This window comes from Harpegnathos saltator, unplaced genomic scaffold (assembly GCF_003227715.2).
Source record: "Harpegnathos saltator strain DR-91 unplaced genomic scaffold, Hsal_v8.6 scaffold107, whole genome shotgun sequence".
NCBI lineage: Eukaryota > Metazoa > Arthropoda > Insecta > Hymenoptera > Formicidae > Harpegnathos > Harpegnathos saltator.
Window position 1 is genome coordinate 138,260 of NW_020229881.1, and position 22,354 is coordinate 160,613.

At 39.2% G+C, this 22,354-nt stretch overlaps 1 protein-coding gene across 2 annotated transcripts in view; it reads left to right on the plus strand.

Annotated features, from left to right (window-relative positions):
• The window catches only part of LOC105187575 (UDP-glucuronosyltransferase 2B7), a 280,765-nt gene that overhangs the window by 41,067 nt on the left and 217,344 nt on the right, over window positions 1-22,354 (plus strand). The window contains exons 2-3 of one of the 2 annotated variants that reach the window (XM_025300220.1): window positions 9,219-9,438; window positions 13,919-14,030. In XM_025300220.1, coding sequence (XP_025156005.1) covers window positions 9,219-9,438; window positions 13,919-13,928 — 230 coding nt within the window. In that variant the 3' untranslated portion in view covers window positions 13,929-14,030. Of the gene's footprint in view, window positions 1-9,218; window positions 9,439-13,918; window positions 14,031-22,354 lie in introns of those variants that run through there. The other variant, XM_025300217.1, reaches the window with a different exon arrangement.

Genomic DNA, 22,354 nt, shown 5'->3' on the forward strand with positions numbered 1-22,354 from the left:
AAATGTTTTAATATTGTACACGGTAATAACGACACACTTCCGTCCTGTTTCATAAGGTTAGATATAAGTCATTATGTATCAATGATAGCGAAGTGGAATTGTTTGAAAGGGAAAGATAAGATAATTGTTAAAAAATTTTACTTACGTTGCTTATGTCAAGCGTACAAAATTATTTCTTTCGCGAGAATTGTGTGTATCATTTGAAGCTATTTTTGTCGTGGCATTAAGTCAATATGTTGGTTCCAATGAAAACGGAGAAGATTTGCCGTCTGAATTACATTTACAATATTTAAATAATATGATAAAATATATTCAAGAAATTGAAATTGTCGACGAAATAGATGAAAATCATGAGACAGATTGTCTCACGACTTCTATGGACCTCAGTGAGACAGATTGTCCAGAAGTAAGCGCGGATATTTCTAACTGGTTTCATTGGAGTGCCAACATATATGATAAAGCTCAACAGATAGCAATCAATTGCATCGAAGGCACAGCAATAAATGCCTACTACAATCCCGATTTTGCTATAACAATAAAAACGCATTTAATATAATATGTGGCTCTTTGGAGTGGCATGATGCAGTCGTATTTTCAAATAGGAAAAGAAGTTGCCACCTCTACTTCCGTTGAAGCGGAATTTGCAGATCTTAAAAATCGTGCATTTAAAGGCCAGTTACCTATGAAACCCGACAAATTTATACACGACCATTTAAATTACATCGACGGTAAAATTAAACTAGCATCGCATGAAAATGACATTATAAATGATAATGATGAATAGCACGCTAATGTAACCGATGAGTTTTCGTCTGCAAGTTCCGCGAAAATAGATGAATGTTCCAATGTAGACACTTGCGTCTATTCTGATGCAATTGACTGCAACATATCTACAATTATAGAGAATAATAATAAAGAAAACATATCACTTAATACCAGCGATGTCGTTGACAATGCGGAACAATTAAATTGCAATATTCGCGAAAATTGGCGAGGTCTTCTTCGTAAATCACCGGAACAAAGCTCCGCGTTAAAACAACGTAAACCCATGTATCTAGACAAATGTTCGGAATGGGACTACATCAAATTGACTAAAGGTCATAAGATACCAATCATGCAAAATGGTAACGTCTAAGAGCAGTGTGTATAGACGAGAAAAGTGTCATCGCTACGCAAACATGTGCGTTTAATGCAATGCTACATTTGCTTGTAAGTAGCATTGCAACTATAAAGTGTTATAAGAACAAGATAATAAGTTTGAAAAACCAAACAATCAACCTTGCAATCTCAATATTGCAGAGCGGCAAAATGAAACAATTTCATTACGACGAAAGATTCAAAATTTTAAAAGATCTTCTACTATTTTGTCAAGCTATAATAAATTACAGTAGCACAATTATTAAATTAAACGCAAATTGCAATGTAGGACACTTAATAACATATTTATTTCAAAACGCTCCAAGTTGTCGACTAACTACTGTAACTCCCTGTGGATATTTACGAAGAAGAAAAAATACAGAATTAAATATTAATATAGACATATTATGTATAAAGGTTTGCAATATATGCAAGATGCAACTGATGACGGATTAGCAAACGGACTAACAACGTCAAAATGTAGAAAATGTTTGGCCAACACCAGAGAAAATATTGAATATGGTCGGCATGTGTTCATTGATACTTCGACATTTACTGACGATAGATATGTTAAAACAGTATCAATGGTCGAACACAATCTCGCAGCAATAGCAAAATACATAAAATTAAACTCGCAAACGTCGTATTTTAACTGGTGTTGTAGATTATATCAGGTGTAGTAAAAAGAAATCCATTATTTTTGCATGAAATTGAAGGCTTTAACTACTATAGTTAGAATGATCCGATTTAGGTCAAATATGCGCCGTTTTGTTCGATAACTTGTTGCCATTTTGAAAGTAATTTCATTATGCCTCTCTCATAGAAGCCCTCGTCCCTATTGGCAAAAAATTGAGACTGTCGATTTTCACAAGCCTCTCTTGAAGCGAATTTTTCACCAGCAAAATTGTTCGCCATGGACAGGAACAGATGGTAATCACTTGGTGCCAGGTCCGGACTATAAGGTGGATGCATAAGAACCTCCCAACCAAGCTCCCGGAGCTTCTGGCGAGTCACTATCGATATGTGTGGCCTGGCGTTGTCCTGATAGAACACAATTCCTCTCCTATTGGCCAAAGCTGGCCGCTTCTGGGCGATTGCTTCCTTCAAACGGTCCAATTGTTGACAGTACAGTTCCGAGTTAAGAGTTTTGCCGTAGGGGAGCAGCTCATAGTAGATAATTCCCTGCCAATCCTACCAAACACACAGCAAAACCTTCCTGGCCGTCAATCCTAGCTTGGCCACCGTTTCCGCCGGCTCACCGCGATTCGACCACGACCGTTTTCGCTTGACATTGTCGTAAGTGATCCACTTTTCATCACCAGTGACTAACCGCTTCAGAAATGGGTCGATTTTGTTGCGATTCAGCAGCGATTCGCAGATCGAAATTCGGTCCATGAGGTTTTTTTTGGTTAACTCGTGTGGCACCCATACATCGAGCTTCTTTTTGTATCCAGCCTTATTCAAATGGTTTCAAACGGTTTTTTGTGCAATCTTTAGCTCTTGGGCAATCGAAACAGTGCTTACGGTCGGACTCGACAATGTCCATGATTTTATCGATATTTTCGACAATTGACCTTCTAGTGCGTAGTGCATCTTTGACATCGAAATTACCGGAACAGAATCGACGAAACCAAAATTACGCGTGATTGGCTGTTACAGTATGAGGACCATAAACACTATTCACATTTTCAGCCGCCTGGCTTGCGTTTTCGCCTTTATCGAAGAAAAACTGTAAAATATAGCGTATTTTCTCTTTGCTAGTGTCCATCTTTGACGCGCGCTCAAACAAAACTGAGTCAACTAATCACAAAACTGTCAGAAAAGTTTTTTTAGTACGAAATCTCATCTTTCTAACGCCATCTAGTGGAACCCGATCGGACTTATAAAACGCGAGATACAGATAACTAAAGCCATCTATTGGAAAAATAATGGATTTCTTTTTACTACACCTGATATGAGAGCATCAGATGGCAACGTCAATAACGGACATTATGTAGCGTATGCGCGATGTAGACCATACTGGTACGAGTATGATGACGCGGCAAAAGAGAGGGGCATTGCCACGGAAAAGAAAAAAATTACGCCCCATTTAATATTTTTTGGTAACGCAGAACCATAGTCGCAGAAATAGAAAAAATTGTATGTTCCGACAGCTTTAATATTTCTGTTCGTCAATTGCAAGATGCGTGCTCTGGACTAAAACTGCCAACTTCCGATCCAATCTACTTGTGTGTCGGAACACTCGCTGAAACCGGTTGAAATGGATAGAACAAACTAAAACAGTCCTCAAATGTGCCGGAAGTCGTCGGCACGAAGCATTTTCATAGAGTGTCGTGCTGGGGCTATACTTCAAAATTCATAAAAAAATACTTGCACGTCGGAACACTCTCGGAAACCGATTGAAATGGATAGAACTCGAGTAGAACAACATAGAACAGTCGTCAAACGTGCCGGAAGACGTCGGCACGATGCATTTTCGTAGAGTGTCGTGCTGGCGTTAAACTTCCAAATTCATAAAAAAATACTTGCACGTCGGAATACTCTCGGAAACCGATTGAAATGGATAGAACTCGAGTAGAACAAACTAGAACAGTCGTCAAACGTGCCGGAAGTCGTCGGCACGATGTATTTTCGTAGAGTGTCGTGCTGCCGTTAAATTTCAAAATTCGTAAAAACATACTTGCACGTCGGAACACTCTCGGAAACCGATTGAAATGGATAGAATTCGAGTAGAACAAACTAGAACAGTCGTCAAACGTGCCGGAAGTCGTCGGCACGATGTATTTTCGTAGAGTGTCGTGCTGCCGCTAAACTTCCAAATTCATAAAAAAATACTTGCACGTCGGAACACTGTCTGAAACCGATTGAAATGGATAGAACTCGAGTAGAACAAAGTAGAACAGTCGTCAAACGTGCCGGAAGTCGTCGGCACGAAGCATTTTCGTAGAGTGTCGTGCTGCCGCTAAACTTCAAAATTCATAAAAAAATACTTGCACGTCGGAACACTCTCGGAAACCGATTGAAATGGATAGAACTCGAGTAGAACAACATAGAACAGTCGTCAAACGTGCCGGAAGACGTCGGCACGATGCATTTTCGTAGAGTGTCGTGCTGGCGTTAAACTTCTAAATTCATAAAAAAATACTTGCACGTCGGAACACTGTCTGAAACCGATTGAAATGGATAGAACTCGAGTAGAACAAAGTAGAACAGTCGTCAAACGTGCCGGAAGTCGTCGGCACGATGCATTTTCGTAGAGTGTCATGCTGCCGCTAAATTTCAAAATTCATAAAAAAATACTTGCACGTCGGAATACTCTCGGAAACCGATTGAAATGGATAGAACTCGAGTAGAACAAACTAGAACAGTCGTCAAACGTGCCGGAAGTCGTCGGCACGATGTATTTTCGTAGAGTGTCGTGCTGCCGTTAAATTTCAAAATTCGTAAAAACATACTTGCACGTCGGAACACTCTCGGAAACCGATTGAAATGGATAGAACTCGAGTAGAACAAACTAGAACAGTCGTCAAACGTGCCGGAAGTCGTCGGCACGATGTATTTTCGTAGAGTGTCGTGCTGCCGCTAAATTTCAAAATTCGTAAAAACATACTTGCACGTCGGAACACTCTCGGAAATCGATTGAAATGGATAGAACTCGAGTAGAACAACATAGAACAGTCGTCAAACGTGCCGGAAGTCGTCGGCACGATGCATTTTTGTAGAGTGTCGTGCTGGGGCTAAACTTCAAAATTCATAAAAAAATACTTGCACGTCGGAACACTCTCGGAAACCGATTGAAATGGATATAACTCGAGTAGAACATACTAGAACAGTCGTCAAACGTGCTGGAATTCGTCGTCAAGATGCATTTTCATAGAGTGTCGTGCTAGCGCTAAATTTCAAAATTCATAAAAAAATACTTCCAGGTCGGAACACTCTCAGAAACCGATTGAAATGGATAAAACTCGAGTAGAACAAATTAGAACAGTCGCCAAACGTGTTGGAAGTCGTCGGCAAGATGCATTTTCGTAGAGTGTCGTGCTGGCGCTAAATTTCAAAATTCATAAAAAAATACTTGCACGTCGGAACACTCTCGGAAACCGATTGAAATGGATAGAACTCGAGTAGAACAAACTAAAACAGTCGTCAAACGTGCCGGAAGTCGTCGGCACGATGTATTTTCGTAGAGTGTCGTGCTGCCGCTAAACTTCCAAATTCATAAAAAAATACTTGCACGTCGGAACACTCTCGGAAACCGATTGAAATGGATAGAACTCGAGTAGAACAAACTAAAACAGTCGTCAAATGTGCCGGAAGTCGTCGTCAAGATACATTTACGTAGAGTGTCGTGCTGGCGCTAAATTTCAAAATTCATAAAAAAATACTTGCACGTCGGAACACTCTCAGAAACCGATTGAAATGGATAAAACTCGAGTAGAACAAATTAGAACAGTCGTCAAACGTGCTGGAAGTCGTCGGCAAGATGCATTTTCGTAGAGTGTCGTGCTGGCGCTAAATTTCAAAATTCATAAAAAAATACTTGCACGTCGGAACACTCTCGGAAACCGATTGAAATGGATAGAACTCGAGCAGAACAAACTAGGACAGTCGTCAAACGTGCCGGAAGTCGTCGGAAAATACATTTTCGTAGAGTGTCGTGCTGGCCCGACAATGCTTCAAAGATGTTATGTTGTTATTTGGTGCAATTTGATACTGAAATTCGGAATTACTATGCATCTAGACTAGAACTAACGGGAACTCTCATCAGAACGCCTATTACATAAAGCCTTCTGGAACTTTAGAGGGAACTGTCGTGCTGGAACGGAAGTTAGCACATTTTTTCAATTTCGATTTTTTGGTATTACAAATGCGGAACATTTTTTACTTTTTATCAGGAACTATAGAACTATGAAGAGTGCTACTGGAACTAGTATCGTTTTTTTTTAAACGTCGTGCTAACTTCACAGACCCGCCAACAGTTGAGGTTGCCAATTGCTGAGTCGACTGGGTCGCGCTGTAATCCGAGAGGCTGCGATGCTTCTTCAATCATCCATTTCAGCGCGCGTTCATTCGTCATATTTCTGTAATTAACATTTTGATGGCCGCTCTCACATATACGTGATTTCGCGAACCCATCGGTTACCAGCCGCTGTCATGCTCATATGATTTTGCTCTGCCGCTTGCTGTTGGCGTCGTGCGTGCGTAATTTTATTTTGTGTTAATCGCGACAATTGATAGTAAATAATTTGTATAATGAGTATTTAATGAAATAAAAATGATTATTTAAGTTAAAATTGAATTTTAATGATAAAGATATATTCAGCGCAGTTTTTTCATAAAATACCAAGAAAAATTAAACAAAAAGTGCCGGCGCTAAATGGTAGGAGATATTACGCGAAATATATTGGCGCTAAATAACAGCAAAATGTGTCAACGAGCAAAATGTGCAGCCATCAATGTGTTAATAACTCGATAATTATTGCGAATCTCGCAAAACGATATGGGGCTTTTATATTTGTTTCAACCCAATCTACCTTCACACTTCGGATTGGCTAATTACCGAACACTCTGTATACAGGGTGTCTCAGAATTTTGGTACACAGGCTCCGTAGGAATATAGAGCTAAGTGAGAGGAATAAAATAGTCCTCTACCATAATGTAAAATCGTAATAGTTGTTTAGTAATAACCGCGTAACGTTTGGCGTTTTCCACGCCCATAGATGCTATAGGCCGCTTTCCGCGGCCTATAGATGCTCTGCGGCAAGCTGTGTGCATAGGGGCTGAACGATAACGCGTCTCGCACTGTCGTGATGGCGTCTTGACGCTTTGACGTCGCGCGATGGTCAGCGCGAGCCGCGTTATCGCTTAGCCCCTACGTACACAGCTTGCCGCGGAGCGTCTATAGGTCGCGCTGGGCGTGGAAAACGCTAAACTTTACGCAGTTATTACTAAAAGACTATTACAATTTTCACATTATGGTAGAGGACTTTTTTATTTCTCTCACTTAGCTCTATGTCCCTATGGAGCCCGTGTCCAAAAGTTTTGAGATATCCTGTATATAGAGTGTCTCATAAATAATGTTGCAGAGCTCGTGTAGACATAGAGCCAGTTAAGACAAACATAAAAGTCCTATACTGTTTTGCAAGATTCACAATAATTATCAAGTTATTAATGACAGAAATCTGACGAATGAGCGCGTGTTGAGATAGATTATTGGAGGAGTGTCGCAGCCTGTCGAGCCATAGCGTGGCCCAGTCGACCGAGTAATTATTGGTGCCGTATGGTGAGACATACGAGGTATATCCAGAAAGTAAGAATACAACAATTGTTTAAAATCGAAAAATGAATATATTTTATTGAAATTTACATGGTATGTGCCAAAATATGTTATTATTTTTCCACATAATCGCCGTTGAGGTCAATGCACTTTTGAAGTCTGGGCACTAGCTTTTGTATACCCTCGTTGTATACCGTTCGCTCCACCTCCTGAAGCCACTTTGTCACAGTCTGCATGACTTCCTCATCGTTCGAAAAGCGCTGTCCATCCAATAGCTCCTTCAATTTATTGAAAGGATGGTAATCCGAGGGTGCCAGGTCAGGGGAGTAGGGTGGGTGAGTCACAATGTCTCATCCAAACGACAGCAGGTCTTGAGTGAGCCGGGCGATATGAAGTCTGGCGTTGTTCTGAAGGAGGGACGCACAACGAGTCAGCATTCCCCTCCTTTTGTCTTTGATTTTTTTTCTCAACTTCTTTAGGATCTCACAATTGCAGCAGCATTGATAGTGGTCTCTTTGGGCATGAAATCGACCAACAAGAGCCCTTTCCGGTCCCAAAACACGGACGCCATGATTTTCCTCTTTGAAAATTGAACTTTGAATTTTTTGGAGGATGGAGAATGAGTATGGCGCCACTGCAGAGACTGTCTTTTTGACTCAGGAGTATAGTGACACACCCACGTTTCGTCCCCAGTTACAATTGAGTCGAGAAAGGATTCACTCAGTTTGAAAACGTTCAAGGAATTCGCGTGCAGCCGAAACGCGATTTTTGCGATGTTCCGGAGTCAACATTTTTGGCATCCACCGTGCACACAATTTCTTAAACCCAAGTCTTTTTGACACGATTTCACTCAGGAGACTTTGTGAAACGTGTGGAAATCTTTCTTTAAGGGTGTCAAGAGTCACGACGATCATCGCAAACTTTTTCTTCAACCTGCTGCACAAGCTCTTTTGAAATGACAGACGGTCTCCCACTCCTTTCTTCGTCGTGAGTGTCTACGGCCTTCCTTAAACAACCTAACCCACTTGGTAACATTCTGACGATTCATTACTTCGGATCCGTAAGTTTCCAGCTGGCGTAAGTTTTCGAGCTGGCGATGGATACTGGCCGCTGATTCGTTACGCAAAGTGAGGAACCGAATGACTGAACGAATCTCACACCTGTTATAGGTGGAGCGAACGGAGGACGCACTGGTTGACGTATTAGGCTTCAGCGACGACATTTCGTAACTGACTGACTGAGGCGCTCGATGGCTTATTTTGACCGTTACGAACCCCTCTACACGTCACGGGCGTCAACTTTGCAACAAAAAAGTCCCTACGTCTTACACAGCTCTTATATTCTTACTTTCTGGATATACCTCGTAGGTGCAGCGAAATAAAACACATAGCGGCGCGTTGTCTTTCCCCTCGCCGTGCACCGGCAATAGTTGTTGGATCAACTGGGCCGCTTTGTGGTCCGAGCGGTTGCAACGCTTTTCCAATCATCTATGTCGGCGTGTGCCCACTCTTCAGATTTCTGTCATTAATAACTCGATAATTATTGTGATTCTTGCAAAATTGTATTTTACTTTTCTTTTCAGCTTAATCCAATTTACCTTCACACTTCGGGTTAGCAGCTAATTACCGGATTCCCTATATATTGCAACGCTGTTTTGCTATATTTCTGAGTTACTCTCAAGACTCGTTTATTATCCTGACGAGTTTTGCAGTTTTATGTTAATATTTTAATTGTTGTGTTTGTTTATTATTAAAGTTGAATATTATTTTATTACATGTCGCATTGTTGTTTTATTATATTTCAGATCATCCGAACATCAAATGTTATATGGGCCATGGCGGGCTTCTTGGTCTTTCAGAAAGTGTCTACGTGGGTATACCGATGGTCTTGATACCGCTGTACGGTGATCAATTTCACAATGCAGCTGCCGCGGAAAACAGGGGTGTCGCACGCATACTCTCATACAATAACCTGGATGAACATTCCTTAAGATGTGCTTTGAACGAAATCTTCAACAGTACCAGGTACGTCCGTCTAGTTTTAAATTTATTGTCTCTAAACTTCAGGGCACATTCGAGTTTTTACTCGTATTTATAAACTTTTCACATCTCATTTGTTGTGCGAACAATGACGACAACGACCGAAAGAAGAAAGAAGCACAAAATGAACAGATACAGCCAGGACAATGAATTAAATTCGCGGTAAAATTAATCTCTCTCTCTTTCTCTCTCTCTCTCTCTCTCTCTCTCTCTCTCTCTCTCTCTCTCTCTCTCTCTCTTGCCTTCAGTAGAAACTCACGCAATAATTTCATCAGGACAATATCTATTTATTAACTTCTTCTCGCTCAGTCACAGCTGACAAACCTGTCGGTGGATTCTTTTGAATTTTGCCCATGCGCAACGAATGCTGCGAACTCGCACCCGTACCATCAGTAAGCTCCGGGTCTCTTTATATCACGTAACGAAATTTGTACGCTCGTATAAAATGTTCCGGTAAGGGAAGAGAGAAAGAGAGAATGAGAGGGAAGTAGAAAAGGATGGTGGAGAGACCGTGAGTGGTAAGGAATGTAAGAAGGAAGAAGGGAACGGAAAAGGATTGGGACGAAAAAGGAGAATCGTATAATCTGTCCGGATATTTGCTTCGTTGAATATCTCACGAACCGTCCGGACGCACAGGATATCCGGCAAGTGCATCGCCGTTGCTGTGCGCGCCGAGACGCCTCGTTAATCCGTAGCGCGGCTCACTAGCATTCTAATCTTCTCTTTCTAACTCCTTCCTCCCTACCTCGACTCAGCTGCTATCTATCCATTCTTCCTCACTTTTCTCTGTTTCACCAGCTTCCATAACCTGCTAGCATTTTCTTCTGCTCATTCAACCAGTTTCGTGCCATTGTTTCACTTGTTCTTCTAAGAAAAGGATAGAATGTTACATTAAACAGGGAAACGGAAGAAAATTAGCGAACGCATGGCAGAGTATGTATCTGTCTTTGGCATGGCCCTCTGGCGAGAACAATTTTTTCCTTTCTTTTCGGTACACTGTTCGCTTTCTTCTCTCTCTATCTCGTTGCATATTCGAGGTACGAATCGAAGCAAAAGAGGACGTGTTCCCTGGCTTCTTGAAGTCCCTATTCCCCCTTAATCTTTCTTGGCCGACACTACCTTTCTAGCAATCGACGAACACGCGCGAGGTTTTGGTTGCGAACGAGTACAACTAGCCCGTACGCGCCCGGTGTGGGAAATCGCATGGGAAATTCCACGAACGTTAAATGTTTCACGGGAATATCGAATCAACGGCACGCCGTCGCTGACGCCGCCGTCGATGACGAGGAGGCAGGCTGAAATGAAATTTTACATTATTTAACGCTACGTCCTCGCCCTCTCCTCCTCTGGCAAGTACGGTCAACTTGTTAACCGCACGCGCCTTCGTTATCGAGCATGCTGTGAACTATAATCACCATCCATGATATACTCCAGAGCATCGGACATGCGAAAAATTGACAGGGAAGGCCGAGAACAATGAAGTTTGCACCCTATGGGATAAGACAAGGGAATGTATTATTCGACGTAATTCGATATGGTCGACTTCCGCGGAATTCTTACGACAATGGCGGTTTTCTGTTTTCCATATGTGCAAAGAGGTTTCTCAATGTTTCTCAAAGTTTCTCAATGAGGCTACAGCGATTTAAAGCGAAACTCGAATTAAAATTTCGAAAATAAAGATACAGTTTAGATACAGTTGGAAAAGCCGAATAACTAGGAGCAACCTTTTTTTCTATTTCGAATATTTTAATTAATTTATTTTAATTAATTTAACTTTTGCAGCAGAATACAATCCCGTACGCCAACATTGAAAGTTTTCCACTCCGCGTTGCAATCGCGATTAAAGAAAAATTAACATTTCCATTTAATTGCCAGTTCCATTTCTATGCATAAAATCTCGCCGTTGCTTTATACCAATTTCCGTGTGTTTTATCAAATATCTTTAAATTTCAAAATGTAATATTTCGACGAAGATCGACGTATTTAATTAAATATGTCATAACGTTGTAGGATATTAAGGGGGACACATGATAAAAATATTGACTTGACCTTGTGTATGTGTGTGTGCATGTGCGTGTCGCACGCACATGCACACGCACACGCACACGCATAAATACACGCACGCACGCACACAAGAGGTGTAAATCCGATCGTGCAACCTCCACGCGGTACACCTTGGGTAATGCCAATGCCGACGATACTGTAAATTTGTAGCTTCATAACTCGGGATGTACTTAACAAAAAATACTTTGTTGTAGTGTTTTGGAAAGCTCTTGAAATACGTTATAAAAATATGCCAAAAAAAGTAGGACGTTCCATTTGAAAAATTGTTGGTGACCTTCACGTAACCTTCAAATGGCTAATCAAGGTCTAATCAATGATACCTTCTTATGTCCCATTTGACACCATACAACTTTTGTCTGAAACATTTTTCTCTAAAATTATTCATTTCCAAGATATAAGTCTGTAACACTTTAATTGACTCACCCTGTATAATATATAATATATAATATATAATATAATATATATTATATGTTGTGAAGTAGCGACTTCCGTTTCCGGAGCGACTGAGAGTGAGTGTGAGAAAGAAAGAGTGAGGTAGAGTGGCAGTAAAAGGGAAAAGGGAGAATGATAGAAGAGCGGAAGTGAAGGGAGAGGGGGAACAGGGAAGTGAGGCAGGTGGAGGTATAAGGGTGGGGTGGAAGGAGGGGTGGGAGAGAAGGGAGCGGTGGTAAAGGTGAGAGGTGAAAGAGAGGTTAGGTAGGATAGGAAGTCGCAGTGTAGGTAAGACCGGAGAGTGAGAAAGAGCTAGAGAGGAAACTATATGGAGAAAACAGGAGTAAGGTACTAGGATAGAGGGAACTAGACGAGTGTAGGAAACAGGAGAGGAGAGTATAGGGAACAACTAGGAGGAAATTGCAAAGGAGGAAGGAGGGTAGAGGGGAAAGGTGAAAAGAGGAGTGCAGAATGGCCAGTGAACTATATACTATACTGGAACGAGAATGGCCCTCTTGAGAAAACCGGCCACCAAAAAAAGAGATAGGTTGATTTGGTACCATCTCTATCTCTGTCTAGCGAATTTTGATTGGTTTGTGGTTTTCTACGTTCTTTTCTACAAACATCAGTTCTACTAACCTTTTTGACTCAACAGACTAGTCAATAGCTGCCAAGTGCCACAACCAGTGATGCCAGAAAAGCACTCCGGTAGCAGGCACAGCGCGTGAGGGATAGCGCACACAACGAGCGACTCCGTGTCCGTGAGCGTTCGGTGCATCGGCCGGCGTCGGGTTTTAGACAAGAGCAGACGATGTCTGTTGTATCTGTCTTCGCCGAGCGATACATATAGCTAACTCCGCCGGCCGCGGGAATCTCGCGCTATAGACTTCTTCTATATTTCGTCGCTCGTAGGCCCGCCTCGCGTATTTAGGAACATTATAAAATAATTCTTATGTTGTTCAGAGTATGCATTGTTAAAGTTGTAGACATAGGAATATTGTATGGATAGTAAATAAATGAGTTTTGCCTGAAATCGGCGAGTTTTCGTATATTTGAAATATGTTTGCTATATTTCTGAGTACTACCCAAATAGCGCAGTACGTCTTATGGACGTTCATTTTACGCCCATTTTACGTTCATATATCCATGGACATAAAATAGTTGTCCATTGTACGTCCATATAAGTACGTACATTGACTAATAATAAACGTACATCCAGTGGACATCCATTTGAAATCCACTTTATATAATTAATGTATGGATATATACTGTACGTCCAATGGATGTTCGTACATGGACATGTACGACATTGTTAGTTATTTTTATTTTTGGTATTATAACTAAATATATTATGTATTATTTGATATATATACTATAGTGTATATATCAAATTATACTTTGTATATTTAGATATATTTTGAACTTAGTGCAAAATTTCCTGCGCTTTATAATTATTAAATATTTTCAATTTAAATTATTATATTTCAATTTAAATTATTATATAAGTCCGTAGTGAATCGTGTGATTTCGATGATTCGTTACTGAATAATTTCATCAGTTACTTCCTTTTTTTGATCTGCTGCTCATCAATGTCAAATGACCAAAACGAAATTTCATCAGTTGGTAAGAAATTAAAGAGTTTCTATGTGTCATTAAAAGAAAAAGATTTTGTTTAATCTTTAAATTCCACTGTTAGAAATATCACGTTTCTTACTAATAACTTATTTAAAAACTAAATTTGCATTAATTATAATAATATCAAGGAATAAAAATCATACTGATGAGGAACTAGACTGATCAAAACGTCAAGATAATTATATATCAATTAAAATAAAAAAATAAATATTAAAAAATATATAATAAATAAATATAAATAAAAATATATAACAAATAAAACATAAATAATTTAAATAAATATATTATCTATATACAATTTTCTAATTGTTAATTTGTTTTTAACATATTACAGGTTCTACTAAAAAGAGTATTCCAAACTTCACCAATAAAGATTGCGAAGAAGCAATTAAAAAGTGGTTACAAAGAGCAAAGGAACGCAGCAATAATAACAATAAAAACCAAGGAGAAAATAACAATAACAATTAATTTTTTAATTTAATATATTATTATTTTTTTCGATTATTATATATTGCTATTCTTTCCAATTTAATATTTCTTTTTTTTAGTTTATACACTTTATAGTTTACATACACACACACGTATATACAGGGTGTTTGATAGCTGATCATGCAGACGAAAGTTGGAGATAGATTGGATGTAGTCGAGAAGAAAAGTCATGTATCATAATGTCAAATTGCCAATAGTTATCGAGTTATTAATTAAAACATGTGAGCCAACGAGCGCGTAGAGAGTGGAGGGCGACCGCAGTACGCACGTAGACATTTGATATAGGCGGAGTCAGCGAGTGACGGTAGGCGAGCGCGCGCAGCGAGAGGCAACGTAAACAACAAGAGGCGAACACGTGCGACGAGGAGCGAGCGAGCGCGAACGACGAGGAGCGAGCGAGCGCAAGCGACGAGAGGCGAGCGAGCCCGACGAAGAGCGAGCGAGCGCGAACGACGAGGAGCGAGCGAGCTATAAGGAAAAAGCTATAAAGAAAAAGCTCTCGCTCGTTCCTCGTCGCGCGCGTTCGCCTCTTGTCGCTTACGTTGCCCCTCGCCGCGTGCGCTCGCCTACCGTCACTCGCTAACTCCGCCTGTATCAAATGTTTACGTGCTTACTGCGGCCGCCCTCCGCTCTCTATGCGCTCGTTGGCTCACATGTTTTAATTATGAACTCGGTAACTATTGCCAATTTGACATTATGGTACATGACTTTTCTTCTCGGCTACACCCAATCTATCTCCATCTTTCGTCTGCATGATTAGCTATCAAACATCCTATATATTAGTTTATGCATTCAGTTTATAAATTTGTTCAGTTTATGATTTTTAGTTTATAGATGTTTTCGTAATAAAATATTGTGATATGTAATACGTAAAACAATGTGATATAATACTTGTAAAGTTGAAAGTATATATAAGTACTATTGTGATAAAATGTTGATATGCAAAACATATATGAATTAATACATGTGATAGTGTAAAACATATAAAGTGTAATAATGTTTACTGACGGATACTGATTCGTTTTTTGAGGTAAAAGGGGGGAATAAATTATTGCATATAATAATGTAATAATAATTTTCACCTTTTTATCTCAGGAAACAGATCAGTGTTTGTCAGTGTACATACAGAATAACAATATAAATCAAAAATAAAAATTCTTTCAGTTTTCTATACAATTGTTATTAATTATTACCAATTATTTAATTATTTATGAATTATACACGCGTAATAATTGCCCGAAGTATGTCCAATAAAGATCCGAATTTCGTCCATAAATGATCCAAAATTCATCCATTTGGTCCATAATTCGTCCATTTAAGATCCAACATTTGTTCATTAGATCCATAGTTCGTCCATTTCAGGTCCATAGTTTGTCCATTAACGTCTAGTAAAAGACGTCTTATGGATGTCCTTTGGAGTTGCAAACAGACATACAATGGACGTCCTATAGACATCTACTGTATTCGATATGGACATCCGATGGACGTACACTATGTCCAGCATGTACGTTCGTCGTACGTACATAAGACATATTTGTGCTTATTGGGGTATATTCAAAGATATTGTGAAAAATGCCGGCATTATTAATGTAATATAATTATGCAATCCGTTACACAATAGTAATAATGCCCGGCATTATTACTATTGTGCACTGCAGAATATTCGTAAACATACTCGGAAATACACCAAAAACGTTTTGGAATAACGAATACTTTCAGATTTCGGCCAGCATCTATTACTTTTCTATTGAAAAACACAGTGCTCGAGAATATTAATTTATTTAACAATCACGATACAAAAGCGGTAATGCTTCCTAACATAGTCTAGTGATTATATTACTTGATTATATCTCCACACTTTTACATCCTGTTTCTCATACTGTCTCTTACTAGTGTCTACTTACTACATAAATCAAACGTTGAAGTACATGCAATTTGTTCGTTATAGAAACGATATAAAGAAAAGGATATTATGAAGGATGTAAGGTACAATTAATTTTGAATTTATTAAATATAATAAATTGATTGTGACAGTGATATTATGACGTTAGGCGCACTTACTATTCCCGCATTTGTTTTCCCGTGAGCATCAACACGGGCATGCGTTGCCCGATGACGCGATGCGCGGTTTTCCATTGTTCTACGCGTCGATGCGCGCCGATTGTTTTTGTAGCGCCTGCCGAGATACTCAGGCATAGACACGTTTTTGATGTCACAGAGATCTCACGTCGCAGAAAGCTTTTCCTATTCTCACGCCTCCTAGCCTCATTATTTTTTATCTTTCTATTCTTTCTTTATACTCTTTTACTATTATTCATTGTTTTCTGTTCTTCATATTTCTTATATTCTTTATCTTATCTTTCTGCTTTCTTCATTCTTTTCGCTTTTCTCTTCTTATTCTTTAATCTACTTATTCTTTATTTTCTTTTTTCTCTTTCTATTCTTTATATTGGCATGCCGGGCATTATTACTATTGTGTAACGGATTGCATAATTATATTACATTAATAATGCCGGCATTTTTCACAATATCTTTGAATATAGTACTCAGAAATATAGCAAACATATTTCAAATACACGAAAACTCACCGATTTCAGGCAAAACTCATTTATTTACTACCCATACAATATTCCTATGTCTACAACTTTAACAATGCATACTCTGAACAACATAAGAATTATTTTATAATGTTCCTAAATACGCGAGGCGGGCCTACGAGCGACGAAATATAAAGAGAAGTCTATAGCGCGAGATTCCCGCGGCCGGCGGAGTTAGCTATATGTATCGCTCGGCAAAAACAGAGACAACAGACATCGTCTGCTCTTGTCTAAAGCCCGACGCCGGCCGAAGCACCGAACGCTCACGGACACGGAGTCGCTCGTTGTGTGCGCTACCCCTTACGCGCTGTGTCTGCTACCGAAATACTTTTCTGGCATCACTGGTCACAACTTCTTATTAATCATAATATAATCAGAATTATTTTATTATCAAACGTGATATATAAAAATGTTGTATATAATGTATATAAAAGTGTTTTATGTAGTCGCACAAAAAAAGTGTTTTCGTGTTTTCATTCTCGTTAATGTAAAATATTATAAGATATGTATATTGATGCTGCATTTTAATAAATAAAATTAATTACTTAGGCAATGTTTTGTTCATTTATTGCCCTATATATGTGTATTATTTCATATGTATAAATAATAATAGAAAATAGACATTGTATAGAGTGTTTTAAGTATTTGCATGTAGATAAAATGCTTTAGCAATCAACAAAATAAAATCGTATTGTACTTAAAACTTTTATTTGGAAAATGCTACAAGTTAAAATTAGAAAAGCACAGTAACTATACATATATCTCATTTTCTTTAAGGACAACAATAACAAGTGTCTCAGTATTAGATGAACAGAAATATATTTTTTATTTTCAGTATATGCTAGCAAAATTAGAAACAGTTATCTGGGACTTTAATCTTTTGAAATAAATTGTTGGAAATAACACAATTTTCAACATTGGGGAGACATATCAGGTGTAGTAAAAAGAAATCCATTATTTTTGCATGAAATTGAAGGCTTTAATTACCATAGTTAGAATGATCCGATTTAGATCAAATATGCGCCGTTTTGTTCGATAACTTGTTGCCATTTTGAAGGTAATTTCATTATGCCCCTCTCATAGAAGCCCTCGTCCCTATTGGCAAAAAATTGAGACAGTCGATTTTCACAAGCCTCTCTTGAAGCGAATTTTTCACCAGCAAAATTGTTCGCCATGGACAGGAACAGATGGTAATCACTTGGTGTCAGGTCCGGACTATAAGGTGGATGCATAAGAACCTCCCAACCAAGCTCCCGGAGCTTCTGGCGAGTCACTATCGATATGTGTGGCCTGGCGTTGTCCTGATAGAACACAATTCCTCTCCTATTGGCCAAAGCTGGCCGCTTCTGGGCGATTGCTTCCTTCAAACGGTCCAATTGTTGACAGTACAGTTCCGAGTTAAGAGTTTTGCCGTAGGGGAGCAGCTCATAGTAGATAATTCCCTGCCAATCCTACCAAACACACAGCAAAACCTTCCTGGCCGTCAATCCTAGCTTGGCCACCGTTTCCGCCGGCTCACCGCGATTCGACCACGACCGTTTTCGCTTGACATTGTCGTAAGTGATCCATTTTTCATCACCAGTGACTAACCGCTTCAGAAATGGGTCGATTTTGTTGCGATTCAGCAGCGATTCGCAGATCGAAATTCGGTCCATGAGGTTTTTTTTCGTTAACTCGTGTGGCACCCATACATTGAGCTTCTTTTTGTATCCAGCCTTATTCAAATGGTTCCAAACGGTTTTTTGTACAATCTTTGGGCAATCGAAACAGTGCTTACATGACGGTCGGACTCGACAATGTCCATGATTTTATCGATATTTTCGACAATTGGCCTTCCAGTGCGTGGTGCATCTTTGACATCGAAATTACCGGAACGGAATCGACGAAACCAAAATTGCGCGTGATTGGCTGTTACAGTATCAGGACTATAAACACTATTCACATTTTCAGCCGCCTGGCTTGCGTTTTCGCCTTTATCGAAGAAAAACTGTAAAATAAAGCGTATTTTCTCTTTGCTAGTGTCCATCTTTGACGCGCGCTCAAACAAAACTGAGTCAACTAATCACAAAACTATCAGAAAAGTTTTTTTAATACGAAATCTCATCTTTCTAACGCCATCTAGTGGAACCCGATCGGACTTATACAACGCGAGATACAGATAACTAAAGCCATCTATTGGAAAAATAATGGATTTCTTTTTACTACACCTGATATTTATATAAATATACTCACACATATAAAAATACTTTTATAATAAAACATAAATTTTTTCCAACATTAATAATGAAATATAATAATGAAACATTAATAATGAAACATATAAATATTGTAAGGAACAAAAAAAAATATATATATGGAGCATATAAAGAACAATATCTTGAAAAAGAATATCACATTCGCAACTTAAATAAAACGTACATCTGAACTCATTCTAGCTAAATCTATTATCTATAATCGAATTAAAATTATTATTATTAAGTAATGTTATAATAATAATAAATAATAATATACGTTTCAGATTTTATAAATTTAGTTCAAAATGAAATAATAAATTTGGAATTAAATCTATGATGTAAAACATGTATTATTATCTTCAAGTTCAGTCTTTCCTTTAAGAGATTGCACGCAAAGTAACGAATATCATAAAGAATTAGAGAAGCTATGCCAAACAAGCAATATTATATATATTGTTGTGTCCGAGCCACAAGGTTTGTGGCGGCGTCCGTTGTCCGCGAGCCTTAGGCATCTGATGTAGATGTTGACAACTGAGCGAGGATTGTCCTGACGACGAAAAATCGATAAGAAGAAAATAACAACAACAGCTGACAGTTTCTGGCAAGCTGTCACCGTTGATAGACGCGAGTCTTGTAAAACAGAGAGTTATTCCTGTAAAAAAGCTTGAAAGAACGGTGCTGTAAATAGTAAAGCTTATTAGTTGTTACGCTGGTGTTTTCATTTACCCGAGTGCAAGCGCGAGTGCAAGAGTGAGCGCAACATTTTGGGGGCTCGTCCGGGATAAATCGCGTTATTTTAAGATTCGCGATTAAAATGTGGTGAATGGCCCAGCGAGTGACAAGAAAGCGGCAGCATCTCGACGAGACGATGAAAACAGAGGCTGGAGCGGCGTGTTCTTCGGGCGCGGGGAAGAATATGATGCGGGAGATGATGAAGGAGCTGCGACAACTCCGAGCAGAAAGGAAGCGAGAGTGACAAGAACTGCAGGAGTTGCGGAGTTAGCTGACTGCGGTCGGAGAACCAACACAGCAAAGTCGCCCTCAAAATCATGCTTCTTCCGTAGAAACATTAAAGCCCGATATTTATGACGGGACGGTTCCGCTACGCGAATACATAGGGTAATTTGAATTAATCGCGCGAGCTAACGGATAGGATTTGAGAAAATCGGTGCAGCTGGCAGCACGTGGAAAGGCACGCTCGGTTTTAGATTCATGGGACGAAGGAAAGACCTTTGCAGAATTAAGGAATAGGTTGGAATTACGATTTGGGGAAATTTCCAAAATTCCTACACGCAATTTTCCAATCGAAAACAGAAATTGGGTGAAGACTTCGCTACATTGGGGGAAGAGTTAAAAATATTAGCTCGTTTCGCCTATCCGGAGTGTTCAGTGGAAGTTCGGGATAAAATTTCATGTGCACAATTTATCGCGGCAATATCCGATGGTTTTGTTAAACAAACTTTGCAATTAGAGAATGTTACATCTTTGAAAACCGCAATAGAACGAGCGATGACAGTTCGAGCAATTCAGGAAACGGTTTTTCCCCGGAGAAATGAAAAATTTGAGTCATCGCGGAGAATCGAGTTAAATGATAGGTAGAAATATTTCTTCCGGAAAGCAGAAAACAGAGAAAATATTGAAAAAAGAAATTACGAGACGGAAATTGTTAATAAGGGAACGCGTTCGGGAAGTTTCAATAATTTGCGATGGAATAAGGGGTCGAATTTCAATGAGGACAGGAGGAAATGTTGGAATTGTGGAAAGAAAGAACATTTTCGGGCGGAATGTCCAGCATTACAATTAAATGGGCGGTCAAATTAGGATTTGCCGAGTTAGCCGGGATTGATTCGGCAGAGCGAAGCAAAATCCCGGAAATTAGAAATAAGATTAGCGTTAGACGAATAAGTTCTTCATTATTCACTTATTTAGGAAAATTGAACGGAGAATGTTGTTTATTTAGAATTGATACGGCTCAGATGTTTCAGTTATCAATAAGAAATTTATTAGGGATCATGAGGATAACGGGATAGAAAATTGTTCGGATTTAGTTTATCCATCGGGAGAAAAGGTTCCGGTACATTCACGAATATTTACGAATATTGAACTAGGGAAATTTTCTTTGAGAATGCCGGTGTATGTTATGGAGATGGAGGATGATTATTTGTTAGGAATCGATTTCCTGACAAAAACGGATGCAGCATTCGGTATTCGGACAGCTTTAGGAATTCCTCAGCCAAAGGAAGAAATTGTTACTTGTGCACGAATTAGGTTGGATAAAGAACAAACACCGGAAGAGATGAAATCCTTCTTTTCGCAGCATTCTAAAGAATTAGATGGTTCTCAGAAGGAAGATTTAGCTGAATTTATTTCAGAGTACAGGGACGTATTTTCGGAAACGGTCACAGCCGGGAATTGTGATGTAGTAAGACACGGGATTAGGTTATTAGACAACCGGCCGATTAAACAAAATCCTCGACAGGTTCCGTTGAAAATGCGGGCCGAAGCTGAGAAACTTGTTGAGGAAATGCGGGAGAAAAGAGTGATCGAGAAGTCGAAAAGTCCGTGTCTGTCACCTGTAGTTTTGACAAAGAAAAAATATGGAACTTGCAGGTTCTGTGTGGATTTTCGGAGTCTTAATGCAGTGACTGTAAAGGATTCCTATCCATTACCCAGGATGGATGATTTACAGGATGGTTCAGTTAGCTGGAAATGTGTGGTTTTCAACAATTGATTTGAAGAATGGGTACTGGCAGGTAAAGCTTCGTGAAGAAGATAAGGAGAAGACAGCTTTTTCTTTTGGAAAGGGACTGTGGCAATTTACAGTAATGCCATTTGGATTGTGTAATGTTCCGGCGACCTTTGAGCGAATCATGGAGGAAATTTTGCATGGGCTCTTATTTAAAATTTGTCTTGTTTATTTGGACGATGTGATTGTTTTCAGTTCGACATTTCAAGGAATGATGGAAAATCTCTGTTTGGTATTTTCAAGATTACGAGAGGTTAATTTGAAAATTAATCCCAAAAAGTGTGTTTTGTTTAGTAGAAGTGTGACCTTCTTAAGTCATATTATTTCTGAAAAGGGAGTAATGACGGATCCTCAGAAGATCTCTGCAGTAGCGGAATGGCCTTCCCAAGACCAAGAAACAAGTCCGAAGTTTTCTTGGTTTTTGTTCTTATTATCGAAGATTTGTTAAGGGATTTTCATTGATTGCGAAGCCCTTGTTCATTTTAACGGAGAACTTAACTAAATTTTTATGGACAGAGCAGTGTCATCAAGCTTTTGGAAATCTTAAACGAACGTTAACTACCCCTCCGATTCTTCCTTTTCCTTTGGAGAATATAGAATTTATTCTTGACACCGATGCTTCAGGCCATGGAATCGGTGCTGTTTTATCACAAGCTCAACATGGAACTGAAAAAGTGATAGCTTACTTAGTCGTGTATTAAATA